Source organism: Oncorhynchus mykiss, chromosome 12 (genome assembly GCF_013265735.2).
Source record: "Oncorhynchus mykiss isolate Arlee chromosome 12, USDA_OmykA_1.1, whole genome shotgun sequence".
NCBI lineage: Eukaryota > Metazoa > Chordata > Actinopteri > Salmoniformes > Salmonidae > Oncorhynchus > Oncorhynchus mykiss.
In genome coordinates this window covers 94311347-94332585 of record NC_048576.1, presented here as the reverse complement: position 1 = coordinate 94332585, position 21239 = coordinate 94311347, and the positions used below count along the sequence as shown (strand labels likewise).

Sequence of the window (21239 nt, the reverse complement as noted above, 5' to 3'; positions counted from 1 at the left end):
GAGGATGTTGAAATGAAGCTTGAATAGTGGAGGCAGCGCCTGTTTCCTTTTCGACTTGCGGTAACTCTAAATCAATAGTTGTTTAGTATTAAGAAAACATTCACTTGCTCGACCATTCTGAAGGTCATGCAACTGTTACATGCAACATTTATTGTGAACTTAACAGGACAGATGTTGCTCTCTAGTTTTATGATGTAACAAAGGTCTGGTTGAATGTATTCTGCCACTGTCTTCTTGTCTCAGCTGAGTCCAGGCATATGAACTAACAGGTTATAACAACACAATTATCACAACATGTAATATGGCTATTTTTCTGGCTTTCTTCCCTGGTCATTTTACCCACACACCGCTACTGCAAGGTGTAGGCTTGGCCTCATTATTTCACCAAGGTAAAGTTGGTTTGTAAAAAGCCATTTAAAGTGGTATAAATCAATAACGAATTAACTGTTTGTCACAGAAACATAAAACTAGATATTATTTATTCTATAAATGTCTAGCACACTTTTACAACCTTTGTTGAGGAAAAATTCCAGTTTTGATTTGATAGAGGGCATGTAGTCTATCGTATCAAAACTGGAATTTATACTCAAAGCAAAGGTTGTAAAATTATGCTAGACATTTAATTAATAAATCATACCTAGTTTATGTGACAAACGGTGAAATAATTATAGATTTTTACCATTTTAAATGGCTTTTGGCGAATGTCTGTTGAATGTCCGAATGTGTGAATATAAAACCAACTTTACCATGGCCTCATTATTTCTCCATGGTTTCTGACTTTAGCTTCTCGTTGGCTTGTATTAAACTGTGTGCGATAGGCTAGTAGGCTACTTTTCTGAAGGACAAAATATGACGTGTTTTTATTACCACCATTGTTTATTTTGTCCAGTTGTTCAAATGGAACGAATGAATATGGAAGATCAAAGATGATGACTAGACCTAGACATGTTATACACCACAGTAGGAATATTGTTAATAAAAGTAAACCGAACTTACCCGATCCATCGTTGAAGCCGTTCTTTCTTCAGCGTTTCTTCAAATAAAAAACGTGACAGTTAATCTGTAGCTAGCCTACACTAGTTACATTGTTTGTCACAGCATTCAGATAAACAGCTAGACCAGAGCAATCAGGCGTCCTTTAAAATATCACAATTCGACTTAAACTGTGACAAATAAATGTCTGATGTAGGCTAACCTTACTTCAGAAAGATCCTGGATAAGATTTAAATCTATTAAAGTCAATAAAACGTTCAACACCCTATTCACCAAGAATCCTGTTGTCTGTTATCGTCTAGCTCTACCCGAGATCCACTTGAAACAACGTCCTCTTCGAGAGTCCAGATAGTTGTAATTGTCTGAGGCCCAGTAATGGACGCCTATAAAATGCCAGACTGATTACAGCAGCGCTATCCGTGCAGCGAACCAGAAAAACCTGGTGTATGTTCAATCCGACGTCTGCAGTGTCCATTCAGCATTTACAACAATGCAACCTCCGCAGTAGTCAGTGCATTACAAGCATTTCGCTACAGTAGCAATAAAATATGTATGTGACCAATAACATTTGATTTGATTCATAATTATTCCGCTTCACGGAGCAGACCAGCGCCGTTGAGAAGGAAGTGGTCTTCTTCTTTAGTGTTAGGGCGGTCCGCAAACAATGACTATAGGTGCACGTCCCCACCTAGTGTATTGGCTGTGTATCAGCCTACTATTCTGTATTATTAATTCATAACACTGTGAAAAACTAACTAACCCTGCACCCATTAAAACCTCATCATTATTCCACAACTTTGGCCCTCTGATTCAACACCAGGCCAGCATCCTGGGAGGACAGGATATTATCCTTCAAAACACCTTGTAACTCTTCTGAAGTAAAATATTGTACACCCAAGTACTTCTCAACAGCTGCCTCTGCAACATCTATCCACTGTGATTTACATTCTATTCCTGCGGTACGGTTGACAACCATGGCCATGAACACCCAAAAAATAAAAAAATACTGAAGCATGTTATTCTTATCACTCTCTATTGACCTCCGCCTAATTACAGGGACCCTCTCAGGATCCTTCACCCTGGACCCATCTTCCTCTACTTCTACTACTTACTTCACTGCCTCATCATACAACACCTTCTGCACTACTGTGATCCTGGTAACCTCAACCTGTCTTTCTCTCACCGGACACATCTGATCTCCAGCACCATGTGTACCCCTACAGTTTATACACACAACTTTTTACATCAATACTACACATTCCTTTCTTTCAGGTCCTCCTGCACATTTCTCACATCATGGATGCTGGAAGGAAGTAATCAAGGAAGGGAATTCGTGTTTATACAGGAAGTACCCCTCCTACACTTACCAATCATGTCAATGTCAAGCTATAAAGAGCTTTAAAGCTCGCCAGTTTGTAGTTTTAAAACTCGGAAATTAGTTTCCTTTGGCTCGTTCAGCCATCCCAATAGGAAACATTTATGGGGGGAAATTGGCGTTTTGGAATAAACACAGAAAATAGTTAGCACAGCCTAAGGAGACCTCATACGTTTTGTTCTATGAGATAATAGCAGTCAGTTAATATGACCTTTATGAATTATGAAGCCTTTGTGATGTGCTTTTTTAAATTACTTAAATACATCAAAATTCACAAGAAGTGACGTTCGCCGATAGATTGTATAACAAAACATATAACATCTAAACCTGTGTTTACAACAGACCTTATTTTCGGCATTCATCCAAAAACACCATTAATTTCCCCATAGGCTTTGTCCAGCGAACCATGGCAAAATTAGTGCCTATAAAAATATGGCATTACTCTTTCTCTCTATAGAGCCCCACCGTGGACGAGACATAATACCCACAAAACCTAGTGGCCAAACAGGGAAATGGTTCAATTGTTTTCCAACATTCATTTTTCCCCCATAGGTGATTTCCAATAAGCTTACCCTGACGAGACATTTCACACCTCTTTCTGCAGCAACCAGTGATCCGGGTAAACAGTATAAACATTACGTCCGTCCCCTCGCCCCGACCTGGGCGCGAACCAGGTCGGTCTGCACACGTCAACAGTCACCCTCGAAGCATCGTTACCCAACGCTCCACAAAAGCCACTATTTCAAGTGATGTCACAGATTGAAACGCCACTAGCGCGCACCACCGCTAATGCACATCTCTTGCTGACACCTATTGTGTAATTTTAAAACTTGCCCATGACAGGTCACAGAATTGTCAATTTAAAGAAATTCAGACAATTTATTCAATACTACATTTAGCTAACATTAGATAGTTAACCCAGAGATGCTTATGTTTAATACTAGATCATTGATTGCAGGATATTAGCTTGTCACTTAGCCTTTTAATAAATTGATAACAGTAAACCTAGATAGTTGTATCTCATAGTACTCCGAGTGGTGACTCAAGACTCGCGTGAAAATAAAAGAGAGCCGCACACTCTAGGAACTCAGATGCAAAAATGTAATTACCGGTGTCTGTAATCATGGCCAAGAGTGGCCTAATATCATTGGTTAATTCTCAAATATTAAAATGGCATACAAAGAACAACATACAAACAACAAATGGATAGCATACGATCATAGATTCATTTTAGACTACACAAGCTTACAAACAATTACAATGGCAAAGTCACAATAATCACAAGAATGGCTTCAGATCAAAGTCTACGTTGAGACCGAAGGGAACAAGGGTCTTTAAGTTAAAGATCCAGGCAGCCTCTCGTTTTAACAAAAAATTATTAAGGTCACCCCCTCTCCTAGGGAGGGTGACATGTTCGATGCCAATATAACGCAGAGACGAAATCGAGTGGCCTGCCTCCAAGAAGTGGGCCGCAACTGGGTAAGTCAAGTTTTTGCACCTAATGGTGCTACGATGCTCTGAGATACTTACTTACTTTTATTTCGCACTTTGTTTTACCCACATCATTTTTACCACAAGGACAAGTTATAAGACAAATAACTGCCTTAGTGGAGCATGTGATAACACCGTTGATTGGGATCTGTTTCCCTGTTTGTGGGTAGCCAGATAACAGATGGCTAATTACATTGATATGCTTTGGAATGTCTAGCCAGCGTATCAGGAAAGCAAGCAAGACTTTAGTTTAGATAAACAAATGTTGTTCGCTAGCTAGCTAGGTCGCTAGCTACCTTACATCAGACATCCTCTACGCTGATGTTGGCTTATTGGATGCTACCAAAAAAATGTAATGGGATGAATAGAAATAGTGATAGCACACAGAAAGCTGCAATTATAGAACCCATTTTCAACTCTTGGGACATTGACCTTAAAAATGTTCACCCCAAGTGAGCCCCCTGACTCATTGACTATAAGGCCTACAGATTAATTCAGGTATTTTTTTTTTATCAATGTGTGCTTGTGTGTGTTAGTGTATGAGCACAGGTGCATAGGTTTGTGTTTGTGGGTTTGCAATTAGTGGAGGGCAGTATGTGCATTAACATAAGTGAAGTAACACATAAAATATTGGTTTAGGTGTTACGATATTCATTTAAAAAGTTGTTACTCACCTGATAACTTTTTCCACTTAATGTAATAAGTTACGTTATCATATTAAGCAAGAAGATATTACATTTACCGGTTTTATTACATTATAAATCTAAAAGTTAGTACATTAACCGTTGTTACAAGACACAGTACACATAGTTCTTACCTGGACCTCATGGATATTATTATCCAATGTATTATTGATTCGTTTTAGGAATATTTTAATCAATATAGATATATAAAATATACAGTTTAAGTGATAACTTCTTGTTTAGAAGTTTATTGATCAATTGAATACATGAATATACACCTATTTAATAATATCATGAGTATATGAAAATATACAATTATCAACATCACCCCCTCCCCCCACACACACGGGTTCACTGACATTTCCTATGATAACATTTATCCATTTAGATGTGTAATATTACAGAGACACAGGGGAGACCTGATCCTAGATCAGAGCTGCATATTATGCTCTAAAGGTTACCATGGTGATCAGACTAAGGCAACTGTTTAAGAATGGGAGATGGATATGACTGTTCACTAGATGTTTTCTATTGATCCTTTATTTATGGATCTGGAACCGGTGACAGATAGGAGGGAGAGGAAATACGGCACATTTTAGCTTTCTGGTGTTTTCTCATATTCCCTAAATGAGCAAAGCGCTTCCTACATAGACAAACATAGGGTTTCTCTCTAGTGTGTGTTCGCTGGTGTGAAATCAGGCTCCCTGATTGACTGAAGCTCTTTCCACAGTTATCACATCTGTAAGGCTTCTCTCCTGTGTGTGTTCGCTGGTGTCTAGTTAGTTTTTCTGATACAGCAAAGCTCTTCCCACACTGATAACAGCTATAAGGCTTCTCTCCAGTGTGTGTTCGCTGATGTATAGTTCGTTTTTCTGATACAGCAAAGCTCTTCCCACACTGATCACAGCTATAAGGCTTCTCTCCAGTGTGTGTTCGCTGGTGTGCAGTCAGGGTGGAAGCTAGAGCAAAGCTCTTCCCACATAGACAGACATAGGTTCTCTCTCCAGTGTGTGTTACCTGGTGTCTAGTTAGGGAGGAAGCTACAGCAAAGCTCTTCCCACAGTGATCACAGCTGTAAGGTTTCTCTCCAGTGTGTGTTACCTGGTGTCTAGTCAGGGAGGAAGCTACAGCAAAGCTATTCCCACACTGATCACAGCTATAAGGTTTCTCTCCAGTGTGTGTTCGCTGGTGTGTAGTCAGGTGGACTGACTTATTGAAGCTCTTCCCACACTGATCACAGCTATAAGGCTTCACTCCAGTGTGTATTAGCTGGTGTGTAGTCAGGTGGACTGACTTATTGAAGCTCTTTCCACACTGATCACAACTATAAGGCTTCTCTCCAGTGTGTACTCGCTGGTGTACAGTTAAGGCTCCTGCACTAACAAAGCTTTTCCCACAATCAAGGCAGAGGTAAGGCTTCTCCCCTGTATGAATTCTTACATTAGATTTCAAGGTGTTAGATGCAGCAAAACTCTTCCCACACTGATCACAGTGAATAATGAAGCCACTCTGGTTTGTGAAACTCTTCCCACAGTCAGAGCAGCAGTGGTGAGGTTTCTTCCCTGTACGTCTCTGCTGGTGTTTCTTGAGATGTTCTGATCTGGAGACACTCTTCTCTGTCTCGTCAGCAACAGGATGTTGAGGCTCCCCAGATGATAAGCCCCTCCCACTAAGAGAACAACAGTACGGGGTGTCCCCTGTAAAATAAAGACATTGAATAGTTAGTATTTGTTTATGGACCCATATTTTCAAAACCTATAACTTTTTTTGTTGTTATTTAGCAGGTGCTCTTATAAAGAGCAATTTACAGGAGCAATTAGGGTTAAGTACCTTGCTCAAGGGTTAGTAGCCTAGTGGTTAGAGCGTTGGACTAGTAACCGGAAGGTTGCAAGTTCAAATCCCCACGCTGACATGGTACAAATCTGTCGTTCTGCCCCTGAACAGGCAGTTAACCCACTGTTCCTAGGCCGTCATTGAAAATAAGAGTTTGTTCTTAACTGACTTGCCTAGTTAAATAAAGGTTAAATATAAAAAGGGCACAGACAGATTTTTCACCTTGTCGGCTCAGAGATTCGAACCAGCAACCTTTTGATTAGTGGCCCAACGCTCTTAACCACTAGGCTACCTGCCGCCCTCATCATCAATATACACTCAGTGGAGTGGCCAGTTTATTAGGCACACACCCCTCCATACATGTATACTGTTAATCAAAGAATTTGCAGAATCAGATTGTAGTCTGTTCCACACACCCCATTGTTCTTACTTGATGAAATCAGATCTCCCTCCTCGTGTCCTTCTCTCACAGTTCCACTCTGCCCTGGTATTTTCCTGCAGTCGACCAGCCGCACAAACACCCTCTTAAGACCCAGCAGTAAGAAGCTACCAGGAGAGTTGTGACCAGGGGATTCCGGCAGGGTAGAGGGGGACGGACTAGCTCTGTCCTAGTGACCACAGGAAGTATTGTACATAGAATATCATTAGACCAAACATTTGATTACTTTAGTCTAAATCTCTGATTGATTGGTGCATCCTAATAATACCTCCTTTCTCCTGAAGTGTGTAATCGTTCACTACTTTCCACAAATGTATAACAATTCTAATGCCCCGTCTTATGTTCAGAAGCTTTGATTGAGCATTCATTGGAGTTGAACACATCTTTCACCCCTGAGTTAATCTTGGTTTACACAGAACTAATGTCTCATGAATTGGTCAACCGCTCAATTTAGTTCTGGGTTCATACGTGATAAGAAGAGAGCTTAAGAGACGCTGGAACAAGGAGCTCCACCCTCTCTTTCAAGATACAGGCCGAATATCCCCTCCCCTTTCCAAAATTCAGAGGACGCCAACACCTGCGAAAACGTGATTTGTCATAATAACCAGAGGAAAAACCAAAACACCTGAACTCCTGCTGCTCATTATTATGTACTTTTTAAAGCCAAATCCATCAATTTGTTTTTACTTTCCCCCGAAATTAAATGAATATCAATTTATACAGTTATCCCCATGTACAATAGAGCCACGTCTTTCTGGTGCCATTTACAGCTTGTTTCTAGCCTAAAGTGTTGCAGAGTTATTCTGATGTTTTTCTGGTGCTAACAAGCATGCAATGAACAATGTGCTGTTTACATCTATATTTGCTCACCCTTCGGACAATCAGATCACGACTCAATCATACGCATTGTACAGATATTCCAGTAATTCTATACACATACTGTCCATAATGTCTATACATCCTGTGATGGAAAATGTTATCATGTGAAGAACAGTCTTCAAAATGTTCATAGTGTTATAAATAATCCTTGGTTCCTGCCTGTACTTGGTAAAAATATGAAGGGAGGCAACATGACCCCCTCCTCAGGACCATCTGGCAGAACGGCCAGAATATGTTGTATAAGTTATGATAGGAGACTGTGCCAGACATGCCGGAACCAACCCTATGAACTCTGTAACGTGTCTGTAACCAGTATATAAGAGCTCTAACGGGACTGCCCTGAGGGAGATACCTTCAGAACGGTACTTTATGCATCCTAAGTTTGACTTTGACCTCTAGAGCATGCTGATAATAAACAATGATTCATTTAAGATTGACTTAGAGTGTCCCTGTGTAGGATGTACACGACTATCTCATCACATCTACTACAAGACCAAAAGTATGTGGACACCTGCTCGTCAAACATCTCATTCCAAATGCATGTGGTACCCCCTTTGCTGCTATAACAGCCTCCACTCTTCTGGGAAGGCTTTCCAATTAAGGTTGGAACATTGCTGCAGGGACTTGCTTCAATTCAGCCACAAGAGCATTCGTGAGGTCGGGCACTGATGTTAGCCGATTAGGCCTGGCTCGCAGTCGGCATTGCAATTCATCCCAAAGGTGTTTGATGGGGTTGAGGTCAGGGCTCTGTGCAGGCCAGTCAAGTTCTTCCACAACAATCTTGACAAACTATTGCTGTATGGAACTTGTTTTTTGCAAGGGGGGCATTGTCATGCTGAAACAGGAAAGGGCCTTCTGCAAACTGTTACCACAAAGTTGGAAGCACAGAATGGTCTAGAATGTCATTGTTTGCTGTAGCGTTAAGATTTCCCTTCACTAGAATTAATGGACAGAACCATGACAAACAGCTCCAGACAATAATTTCTCTTACACCAAACTTTACCGTTGGCACTATGCATTGGGGCAGGTAGCGTTCTCCTGACATCTGCCAAACCAAGATTTGTCCGTCGGCAGCGAGCCTTACACGGAATCCAAACCAGCTGCGTGCGTGCACCATCGTGCGCTATCGTGCATAAATGCATTTTGTCCCCCTACACCAAACGCGATCATGACACACAGGTTAAAATATCAAAACAAACTCTGAACCAATTACATTAATTTGGGGACAGGTCGAAAAGCATTACATGTATGGCAATTTAGCTAGTTAGCTTGCACTTGCTAGCTAATTTGTCCTGGGATATAAACATTGAGTTGTTATTTTACCTGAAATGCACAAGGTCTTCTACTCCGACAATTAATCCACACATAAAACAGCCAACCGAATAATTTCTAGTCATCTCTCCTCCTTCCAGGCCTTTTCATCTTTGAACTTATAAAAAAAATCCCTGATTGGCATCTACACTTTTACCACGACAACCGGCAAAACACTTCAAAACACTTTGTCTTTCAATCACCCATGTGAGTATAACCAATGAGGAAATGGCACGTGGGTACCTGCTTCTATAAACCAATGAGGAGATGGGAGAGGCAGGACTTTCAGCGCGATCTGCGTCAGAAATAGGAATTACTTCTATTTTAGCCCTTGGCAACGCAACGCAGACGCTCGTGGGCGCGAGCAGTGTGGGGGCAATAATTGAATAACATGGATTTCGACATTTATTTTGCGACGCTCGCGCACACGATGTGTCCGGTCTGGTCACCATGTTACACCACTCCAGCCGAGACTTGGCATTGCGCAGTGGCGGATTTAGGTATGGGCCCAATCATTTTTTTGGAATGATGACACATGCGCGATCGGTTTTCTATCGCTCATTTGCACGTCACGTCAATGATATCATGTCACCGTGTGGGACTGTGGGTCAATTAACCTTGTCGGAGTGGGCGCCCTGATTCTAGGTTGGGAGCTAGGCAGGCTACTGCCTGGGAAGGTCTCCCACTCAGAAGTACGAGATGGGGAGGGGGGCGGAGGTAGGTTGACCTCAGGTCTCCCCACTGGAAGCCCGAGGTAGGGGGAGTGGGGGATTAGTCAAATCAGTCACACTATGAAATGCTACCAAATAAACCACAATTAATTCATAATACTGTTAATATATAGTTTCACAGACATAGTTGCATTTTTTTCTGGTTTGCGAAATCGTTAAGAATAATATAAAACAGTGTTTAAGTGCAAATTAAGGGGCACTTCTGAAATATTTTGGAGCACCCTCTGGCATTGGCCAGGATGAGGTGCTATCTACCTTCTCAGCCACACAGGCCTCTTCAGAAATTATCTCGGAGCCTCAGGATGAGGAGCCGCCCACCTGCTCAGCCACACAGGTGTCTCCACAAATATTGTCTGAGGATGAAGACCCATTTGCTTCCACTTCTCCCCAGCAGGATTCTTCAGGTGGGTTTGTGTGCACGCACATGTGTGTGCATCCCTGCGTAACAAACAGAATAAATAATCTCCCTTTCGCAAAGTTTTAAGTTTCCATATTGTTGGTAACAATTATGATTTTATTATTACTGGGTATGTATGTGGGATGTTCCACCACTATAAATGTTGTGAATAACATGCGTAAACTAATGCCCATGTGCTCTCCTTTAGAAACGCCTGTAGCAGCATCCCACCAAATTCTGCTGCTGAGGATGAATCACTGTCTACAGACCCTGCTGCTGAGGATGAATCACTGTCTACAGATCCTGCTGGTGAGGATGAATTACTGTCTACAGATCCTGCTGCTGAGGATGAATCACTGTCTACAGATCCTGCTGCTGAGGATGAACCACTGTCTACAGATCCTGCTGCTGAGGATGAATCACTGTCTACAGACCCTGCTGGTGAGGATGAATCACTGTCTACAGACCCTGCTGCTGAGGATGAATCACTGTCTACAGACCCTGCTGCTGAGGATGAACCACTGTCTACAGACCCTGCTGCTGAGGATGAACCACTGTCTACAGATCCTGCTGCTGAGGATGAACCACTGTCTACAGATCCTGCTGCTGAGGATGAATCACTGTCTACAGACCCTGCTGGTGAGGATGAATCACTGTCTACAGACCCTGCTGCTGAGGATGAATCACTGTCTACAGATCCTGCTGCTGAGGATGAATTACTGTCTACAGACCCTGCTGGTGAGGATGAATCACTGTCTACAGATCCTGCTGCTGAGGATGAATCACTGTCTACAGACCCTGCTGACTGACAGAATTCAGACACAGCTTGTTTGCACAGGACCAAGTGAGGTACCACCTAACTTTGTTTCCCCAGGGAATGAGAGTGAAGGAAGATGTTGCCACCACCAGTATTTCAGGAAGACCTTGGTGAGTGGTGAAAAAAATCCCTAGAAGTTGTCTGGTGTATTCTGAAAAAACAACAACAGCCATTTCTGCTGCAAACTCTGTTCTAAGAAGAAAATTAATTTGGGAAACTCAGGACTTGTGACGTTCGTCATAAAGATGAGACCAAGACGCAGCATGAGTAGAGTTCCACGTAATATTTAATAACTGAAACTCAACTAACAAAACAACAAACAATCGAACGAAACGTGAAGCTATACGAATAGGGCAGACAGGCAACTAAACATAGAACAAGATCCCACAAACACCAAAGGGAAATGGCTACCTAAATATGATTCCCCAATCTGAGACAACGATAAACAGCTGCCTCTGATTGGGAACCATATCAGGCCACCATAGACATACCAATCACCTAGACCTACAAAAAACCCTAAACAATACAAAAACTAGTGTACCCACCCTAGTCACGCCCTGACCTAACCAAGATATCTCTGTTTTCTTTATATTTAAGGTCAGGGCGTGACAGTACCCCCCAAAAAAGTTTGGGACTCCCGGCCGCAAACCTGAACCTATAGGGGAGGGTCCGGGTGGGCATCTACCCTTGGTGGTGGCTCCGGTTCTGGATGCAGCCCCCCCTCTTTACGCTGATCCCTCCGCCTTTGTAGAACCGGACTGTGGACCGGCGCCGGAGACCCCAGACCTCAGAATTCGTCTTACTCTTCCAGTGACCGTAGCTGAAGCAGAGGGGCTTTCAAAGCTGAAAGCTTTGTATGGCTCGCCCAGGGAGCCATACAAGCTCGAACCGCAACTGGCTCAAGGTGATCTTAGGCTTGTGTGCGGCTGCTCAGCTATGAAAACCCATTTCATGAAACTCCTGACGAACAGTTGTGCCGACATTGCGTTCAGAGGCCGTTTGGAACTCGGTAGGGAGTGTTGCAACCGAGGACAGATGATTTTAACGCATTACGCACTTCAGTACTCGGCGTTCCCGTTCTGTGAGCTTGTGTGGCGTACTCCTCGATTGAGCCATTGTTGCTCCTAGACTTTTCCACTTAATAACAATAACAGCACTTACAGTTGACCGGGGAAGCTCTAGCAGGGCAGATATTTGACAAACTGACTTGTAGGAAAGGTGGTGGTGCCACGTTGAAAGTCACTGAGGTCTTCAGTAAGGCCATTCTACTGCCAATGTTTGTCTATGGAGATTGCATGGCGATGTGCTCATTTTTATACACCTGTCAGCAACAGGTGTGGCTGAAATAGCCAAATCCAATAATTTGAAGGGGTGTCCACATACTTATGAATGTACTGTATTTATACTCTGGACTAATATTTATATATTTCTTAAATCATTTTTTTTAACTTTTAGATGTATGTAACATTATTGTTGTGGATTATTAGATATTACGGCACTGTTGGAACTAGGAACACAAGCATTTCGCTACACCTGCAATAAGATCTGCTAAGTATATGTATGCGACCAATAAAATCTGATTTGATTTGTTTTCTCAGCAAGATTGAGTTGTGTCCTGTCTGACAGTGAAATATGGCTAGTGTTTACCGTAGCTATGGAGTAGCTAGCTAGCGTTTACCGTAGCTTGGACTATGGAGTAGCTAGCTAGCGTTTACCGTAGCTTGGACTATGGAGTAGCTAGCGTTGCAGAAGACCATTGCATTCTAAGGTATTCTAAGGCAGCAGTGTGGCATTTAAAAAAAACGGATGTACATTTTGCCACAAAACATAGCTACGAGCGGCATTTGGACGTGAACTTGCTATCGTTAGCTAGCTTTTCTGTCGATGTTCAGCTGTTGTCTGCTAGCAAGCTAATGGCTTTAGTTATTTGTGTAACAAACCTTCCATCAACAATTACAGATAGCTACATTTATTTGCCTTTTCGTTAGATAGCTAGCTACAGAGGCTAACTTTAGCGAATAGCAACTGTATTGTTGCCAAGCATCCAAGTTGCTGACCAGGTTAGATAGAACTATAGATAAGTTAGTTAGTTAGATTTGTCTGAAACTTAGTTGGCATTGCCAGAAATGCTACAAAAAGGTATTAATGGACATAAATGTGCATGCGAGAGAGATACATTATAAATGTAATAAAAACTGTTGCATCTACAAAAGGTAGTCAAACAAACATTTAAGTCCAATGGTCACTTTATGGAAGCTAGTGCCGTTTTAATCCGCTGCAATCATTTTTACCAAATCGGCGCAGAAAATACTGAACAACTCACGACTACAATATAATGGAATATAAAACAAAATAATTTTTGTGGTGGTCATTTATCTTAGCAAGGAAGCCAAAGACAACAAAAACTAAAAGTGTGTACTGTATGACTGACTCATAGACCGTTCAGGGAACATGAAAGATGAGGACGGCATTTCTCCACAAGTTAAGGTGAGTCAACATGTTTTTTTCTACTCGCAATGTACACACAGAAATCAGTACCATGGATAGACGCATCATATTTAGCCTACGTTTATCTAACTAAATCGTTTTTGGCAGGGGTGCAACATTTAGTAGTCCGAAAACGTTGGAAACATTAACTTGCTGTATCATTCTGTAGGTTGTAACTGTGAACTTAACAGGACAGATGTTGCTCTCTAGTTTTATGATGTAACAAAGGTCTGGTTGAATGTATTCTGCCACTGTCTTCTTGTCTCAGCTGTGTCAAGGCTTATGAACTAACAGGTTATATAACAACGCAGGTAGTAATATGGCTATTTTTCTTGCTTGGCTTGTCTGACGCTTTTACCCACGCACCACTACTGCAAGTTGTAGCTTTGCCCTCATTATTTCTCCATGGTTCTGACTTTACCTGCTTGTTGCGCATTGCCTTGTATCAATCTGTGTGTTTTAGGCTAGTAGGCTAATTTGCTGAAGGACAAAATATCCCAAGTGTTTATTACCACCATTGTTTATTTTGTCCAGCTGTTCAAATGGAACGAATAGACATGGAAGATCAAAGATGATGAAAAATAGGCCTTGACATTTCATACACCACAGAAAACAGATTGTTCATAAGTCAACCAAACTTACCCGATCCATCATGGAAACAACTGTATTCTTTCTTTAACGTTTCTTCAAATATAAACATGACAGTAAGAGTTACGATACAGTTACTTTCTTTGTCACAGCGTTCAGATAAAGAAAAGCTAGAACACACCTTTTTAAATATAAAACTCGATTTAAATTGTGACAAATAAACGTCTAATTTAGACTAATCTTACATTAGAAACATCCTGGGAAAGGATGTGGAAATGTGTTTGGTTTGAAAACTAGATAGAGGATGGTAACAAAGTACTTCCTGTTGATGCTTTCCGGCTTCTTCTGTGGTGTTTAAAATGTGCCGCCACCTACTGTTCTTAGTCATCAACACCTCTCTTCAAGTGGGTGAGGCGGTTTAGGGAGTCATTTATTGTTAGGATATAACCGCTGTATTGCCTCAAATATATATATAGTATGTTAAATTCATGTCAAAACATAAATTGGCATAATCAATATCATTAATCTATTTAAACTTTAAATTATTATTTGTATCACATCTTTTGTGTCATCCTCAATGATTGCAAATACATTATGTCCATGTGTGGTTGTATTGTTTTTACATTTGCAAGTTACAACAAATTAAAATCAAAACAAATCTAAGGTATGTATAGAAACAACAGAAATAGCTTGCAGCCTCCGCCTGGCTGTGGTTTGCTGGAAGGTGGCAGGCTGAATTTGAGATTAGAGAAATTCCTTGCTATCGTCTTTCAAATTAGCTCATGGCTAGATGGCTTTCTAGCGCTTATAGCGGTCCTTAATGGAAGACGCAAAAGCGACCTGCCAAAAGCTTGTAGCAGTCCTGTGAGTGCAGGCTAAGAAACTTCAATCAAATAAGCCATTCGTTTTTGATGACCAAATTCAACACTCTCATTGACCTCCATACAAAAACTCCTTGCTTGGTGGGCGAAAAAAACTGACAAACACCACCTGCTGGAGGGAGACAGATTTTCCCTTGAGTTGGGCCTCTCACTTTGCCTCTTCCTCTCTGACAACGTTCTCTTCCAGAGTCCAGCTGTGGTTATTGGCTGAGGCCCATTAAGAGTAGCCTCGTAAATAACATACTGATTACCGATGAGCGATCGGTGCAGTGAACCAGTTAAGTCCGATTTATGTTCAATCAGACTTCTGCAGTGGCCATACACAATGGCCATTTTAGCATGTAAATCTTGGTGGGGCAAAGCCTACGTTTTTTGAGGGGGATGAATGCCAGCAAGGCAACAACACAACACTAAACAATACATTAATTGCACTATAACAGTGACAACTGGTTCCCACAAACTATTAAGGCCTACATAAAGCTGTCCCAGCAGAAGAGCTTTCTTTTCAGCACCATGGAGTGAATCCTTGTCATGCTACACCTGGCTATCAGCAGAGCCTTGTCGGGCAGCGAAACATTTCTTTCAGCCTCATTTACCTCCTTAAAAAAAAAAGAATGCTGATATGGCTGACTTGCAAATGTGGTTTCTACTGACAATTGAGATGTACAAACTATGGCATAATCAATCAAATGTATTTATTAAGCCCTTCTTACATCAGCTGATGTCACAAAGACCTGTACAGAAACCCAAGGGGAATGATGGGGAACAATGAGCAGATAAGAGGCAATCAAATTTTGATTAAGACGATGAGCAACATAGTAGTAGTCAACGTAAACATGGGCGTAGTCACATAACTATTTGTTTAGCACTTCTAAAATGAACAGGAACAGAATTCAGAACATGCGCCGTTCTTACAGTATCATCCCTGTACACCAAGTCAGAATCATAGGATAAATAAAGGGGGCATATAAGCAGACAATGAAAGCTTTTACAATATTTGATGATATTTCTCTGAAAACTGGCTATAGGCTACATGTCAGAACAGTAGGCTAAGTTATGAGGGGGTAAGGGATCAAATTATTAGGGTAAAGCACATGGGCTACTAACAGCTTACTACACAACATACATTTAGTATTACTTTCTTAGCTACAGTATACATATCTCCCTGGCATATTGTTGCTGAGCATATTATATTATCATTTATGCAGCAGCATACAATACATTTTTGGACTCACTTTGTGCTATGCTCACTTGAACAGGAAGGTGGCATGGGCAAATTGTGTCATCAAAGTCTGTCTTCCTCTGGATTTATGATACTTTCAAGTCAACTGAAAACTGGGGAAAAAACAAGGTTGTATCTTGACGTCAGTGATCTTCAGATCGGAACTCTAGAAAAAGAGGCCAGAGTTTCTGACTTGGAATTCCGAGGTGGATGACCATTCAACACGTATTTTCCCGGTCTGAGCTTGCGTTTTTCTGAGTTCCCAGTTGTCTTGAACTCATTGAAGTCTGACATTTCCCAGTTCAGTTTCCAGTTGTTTTAAACGCGGCAGAAGTCCTGCTGGATTGACAGCATGGCCAATATATTCAACAGTTTCTGGCCCACGATGTTGTATGTGTATGTTTATCCTTTTAAGCTTGGAAAAGAGACCAGACTTGGACCACACACCCTCTCCACTGAATAGTTGGCTAGTGATTGCTTTGCAACGCTTGCAGTTATACACTGATTCCTTTCAAACCACTCATTGTTGAATTTGCGATTTCCAACTTGTTGTGTAATGTTTATGTCCAATGGCTGATGAGCACCGATACGTATTATCTATAATTTTTCTTCACTCTGCGGTCCGACTCATCCCAAACCATCTCAATTTGGTTGAGGTCTGGGGATTGTGGAGGCCAGGTCATCTGATGCAGCACTCCATCACTCTCCTTCTTGGTAAAATAGCCCTTACACAGCCTGGAGGTTTGTTGGGTCATTGTCCTGTTGAAAAACAAATGATAGTCCCACTAAGCCCTAACCAGATGGGATAGCATACCGCTGCAGAATGCGGTGGTAGCCATGCTGGTTAAGTGTGCCTTGAATTCTAAATAAATAAATAAGTGTCACTAGCAAAGCACCCCCACACCATAACACCTCCTCCATGCGTCACGGTGGGAAATACACATGCGGAGATGTTTTAATCAATTACTTTGTAATGTGATTATATTTACTATAGTTTCATCTAAAAAGGATAACTTCAATGTTTTACAATTTAAATGTTTCTGAAAAATCACTGAGGGTCCTCCCCTTCCTCCGGAGGAGCCTCCACTGATACACACCCCCAACAGACACCAGTTAGTCACCCAGATAATCCCCTCCTTACTAATACCTAACAAGCTCAAAAACTAACAAATCACAAAGCCAGATAACAGCTGGCTAATTACATTGATATGCTTTGGAATGTCTAGCCAGCGTATCAGGAAAGATAGCAAGATTTTGGTTTAGATATACAAATGTAGTTTACTAGCTAGCTAGTTTGTTAGCGACCTTACATCCGATTTGTCCTCTTTTCTGCTGCTCTGATGTTGGCTGACTGGATGCCGTCATCTTTGAAATGAAGAGGAAAAAAAAGAGGGAAAACATTATTTGATAGAAGAGCATCACTTCTCAATGTTGGACGACATGGCAACCCAATGAGTTGAGACTTCAGGTCCGTTTTCAAAATCCTCTGGTTCAAAGTTGTGGCTACAAACAAACATTTAGATATTTCTCACATCAACTGGATAAACCTTCACAGGGCGGTTCTCCAAGTCCTGAAATCGCTATGAATTCTGGATATTGTGATTTGCTTACAACCAGAAAATGTAGCAAGCCCGTTTCTACAAGTGAGATACAGAAACACTCATAGTTACATGTAGTGAGGAATTTCAACATTTTTATGACACAATATATTCATAACATATTAATGGACATACACTGAGAAGACAAACCATTAGGAACACCTGCTCTTTCCATTACATAGACTGAACAGGTGAATCCAAGTGAAAGATGTGATCACTTATTGATGTCACTTGTTAAAGCCACTTCAAATCAATGTAGATGAAGGGGAGGAGACAGGTTAAAAAGGGATTTTTAAGCCTCGGGACAATTGAGACATGTATTGTGTATGTGTGCCATTGATGTTGAATGTGCAAGAAAAACATATTGAAGTGCCTTTGAACAGAGTATGGTAGTAGGTGCCAGGAGCACCGGTTTGTCTCAAGAACTGCAACCTAAAGGACATCCAGCAAACTTGACACAACTGTGGGAAGCATTGAGTCAACATGGGTCAGCATCCCTGTGGAACACTTTTGACACCTTGTGGAGTCCATTCAAAAAATACATTGAGGGTTTTCTAAGGGTAAAGGGGGGTGGGGGCAACTCAACATTAGGAAAGTGTTCTCAATATTTTGTGCACTCAGTGTATACAGGTAAGTCTGTATTCTAAAGGTCGAAGATCAAAGTTCTGTTGATCTGAATGGACAGCTGTGAATCTAAGCTTTCCAATATGATTAAAGGGTAAACATGAGTAATAACCTGTATGCTGACATTGTCATAGGGTAAAACCCCGATTGGGAAAACTGAATGGGATGGAGGGATGAATAGAAAGAGTGATAAACACACAGAAAGCTACCATTGCTGCAATGATAGAACACATTTTACTCCAGGGACATAGACCTTAAAACAAATCTATGAGACATTTTCACCCCAATTGAGACAACCGATCACCCTGGCTCATTGACTATAAGGCCTACAGATAAATTCTGTTTATTTTTTATCATTATGTATATATATATATATATATATATATATATATATAAAATTGTACAGGCGTGTATATTTCAATAATTACGTTATTTTACTTTTAGAAGTGTGTGTATTGTTAGATATAACTGCACTGTTCAAGCTAGGAACACAAGCATTTCCACACCGGCAATAACATCTGCTAAATATATGCATGTGACCAATACGATTTGAAGATTAGAGTGTATGTTTGTGTGTGTGTCACGCCCAGACTTTAGATATCCCTGTTTTTCTATATATTTTGGTTAGGTCAGGGTGTGTCTAGAATGGGTACTCTAGTTTTGTTCTTCTAGGGTTTTTGTATGTCTATGTTGGCCTGATATGGTTCCCAATCAGAGACAGCTGTTTATCGTGGCCTCTGATTGGGGATCATATTTAGGTCGCCATTTCCCTTTTGTGTTTGTGGGATCTTGTCTACATTGAGTTGCCTGAGTGCACACCAGTAGCTTCACATTTCATTTATGCTTTATTGAGTTTCTCTTTATTAAAAATATGTGGAACTCTATTCACGCCTGGTCTACTCATTACGACGAACGTGACAGTGTGAGTACAGGTGAATAGGTTTGTAATTGGTGGAGGGTGGTATGTGCATTAACGTTAGTGTAGTAACACATAAAACATTAGTTTAGGTGTTATATGATCAGGTTGAAGTCATTATGTTATTCATTTAAAAATGTGTTACTCACCTGATAACGTAACTTATTACATTAAGTGGAAAAAGTCATACTATAACAAATTATCATATTAACCAGGAAGATATTACATTTACTGGTTTTATTACATTATAAATCTAAAAGTTATTACATTAACAATTGTTACAAGACAGCATACATAGTTCTTTCCTTGACCTCATGAATATTATTATTCAATGCCTCATTGATTAGTTTTAGGATCATTTTAATGAATGTAGATATACATTTAAAAAATGAAAGTGATAAGTTCTTGTTTAGAAGATAATTTATTTAAAAATGAATATACACCTATTGTTGAAACATTATTCTACATGAAGACATTATAATAGTATCATGTGTATGAAAGATACAATTATCAACACACCCCCCCCCCCCCCCCCACACAGGTTCACTATAACATTTTATATGATAACATTTATCCATTTAGATCCCAATGTGTGATATTACATAGACACAGGGGAGACCTGATCCTAGATCAGAGCTGCATATTATGCTGCACAGAGGTTACCATGGTGATCAGACTAAGGCAACTGTTTAAGAATGGGAGATGGATATGATTGTTCACTAGATGTTTTCTATTGGTCCTTTATTTATGGGTCTGAAACCAGTGCTGGAAGAGAGGGAGAGGAAATACAGCATGTTTTTGTTTGATGGTGGTTTTTCTCTTTCATTGGCCCTAAATAAAAAAGCTCTTCCCACCTAGACAGACATAAGGTTCCTTCTCCAGTGTGTGTTCACTGGTGTGAATAAAGGGTCCATAACTGACTGAAACGCTTCCCACACTGATCACAGATATAAGGCTTCTTTCTCTCCAGTGTGTGTTAGCTTGTGTTTAGTCAGGGAGAAAGTTTGAGAAAAGCTCTTTCCACACTGATCACAGCTATAAGGTTTCTCTCCAGTGTGTGTTCGCTGGTGTCTAGTCAGGGTGGAAGCTCGAGCAAAGCCTTTTCCACATAGACAGACGTAAGGTCTCTCTCCAGTGTGTGTTAGCTTGTGTGTAGTCAGCTCTCCTGACTGATTGAATCTCTTCCCACATTGATCACAGCTATAAGGCCTCTGGCCAGTGTGTGTTCGCTGGTGTGTAGTCAGCTCTCCTGACTGATTGAATCTCTTCCCACATTGATCACAGCTATAAGGCCTCTCTCCAGTGTGTGTTCGCTGGTGTGTAGTCAGGTGGCCTGACTGATTGAATCTCTTCCTACACTGATCACAGCTGTAAGGTTTCTCTCCAGTGTGTAAACGCTTGTGTATGGTCAGGCCTCCTGAATTAGCAAAGCTTTTCCCACAATCAAGGCAGGGGTAAGGCCTCTCCCCTGTATGAATTTTCAGATGATATTTTAAGGCATTAGATGCAGTAAAACCCCTCCCACACTGAGAGCAGCAGTACGGTTTCTCTCCAGTGTGAATCTGCTGGTGAATTAAGGACCTCAGTCTAGTAAAATTCTTCCCAAAGTCAGAGTAACAGTGGTGAGGTTTCTTCACTGTATTTCTCTGCTGGTGTATCTTGAGGTGATCTGATCTGGAGAGACACTTCTCTGCCTCTTCAGCAACATGATGTTGTTGAGGCTCCCCAGATGATAAGTACCTTCCATTGAAAGAGCGATGGTTATGGGAGTCCCCTTTGAAACAAAAGACATTGAGTAACTAGGTTTTGGAAATATGGGTCCATAAACATATAATATAGCAACATACACTCAGCAGACAGTTTATTCGGTCCACCCCCCCTTTCACAAAAATTGATCGCTCCTACATACAGTGGGTCATGTGGCGGTGAGTCCATTGACCCATCCAGCCTGGTGTCAACGGTACAGGCGGTGAT

The 21239-nt window shown here is 41.1% G+C and overlaps 2 protein-coding genes across 11 annotated transcripts in view; both read right to left on the bottom strand.

Annotated features, from left to right (window-relative positions):
- The window catches only part of LOC110516947 (zinc finger protein 2 homolog), a 9041-nt gene extending 7396 nt beyond the window's left edge, over positions 1-1645 (bottom strand). Inside the window, exons 1-2 of the mRNA XM_036939278.1 lie at positions 1267-1645; positions 997-1033 (exon numbers count right to left, since the gene is read on the bottom strand). Of these exons, the coding sequence (XP_036795173.1) occupies positions 997-1005 (9 nt within the window). The 5' untranslated portion in view covers positions 1006-1033; positions 1267-1645. The remainder of the gene's footprint in view (positions 1-996; positions 1034-1266) is intronic.
- A 3125-nt stretch (positions 1646-4770) lies between these two features.
- LOC110487474 (zinc finger protein 239) overlaps positions 4771-21239 on the bottom strand; it is a 43936-nt gene continuing 27467 nt past the window's right edge. For 6 of the 10 annotated variants that reach the window (XR_005035218.1, XR_005035219.1, XR_005035220.1 and 3 more), the window contains one exon: positions 20245-21039. Coding sequence is in view for 4 of the 10 variants with exons in the window: in XM_036939301.1 (XP_036795196.1) it covers positions 5086-6239; positions 6806-6983; positions 14079-14090 (1344 nt within the window). In the remaining 6 variants the exon portion in view is untranslated. Of the gene's footprint in view, positions 6240-6805; positions 6984-14078; positions 14375-19525; positions 21040-21239 lie in introns of those variants that run through there. The other 4 variants (XM_036939302.1, XM_036939303.1, XM_036939301.1 and 1 more) reach the window with 3 other exon arrangements.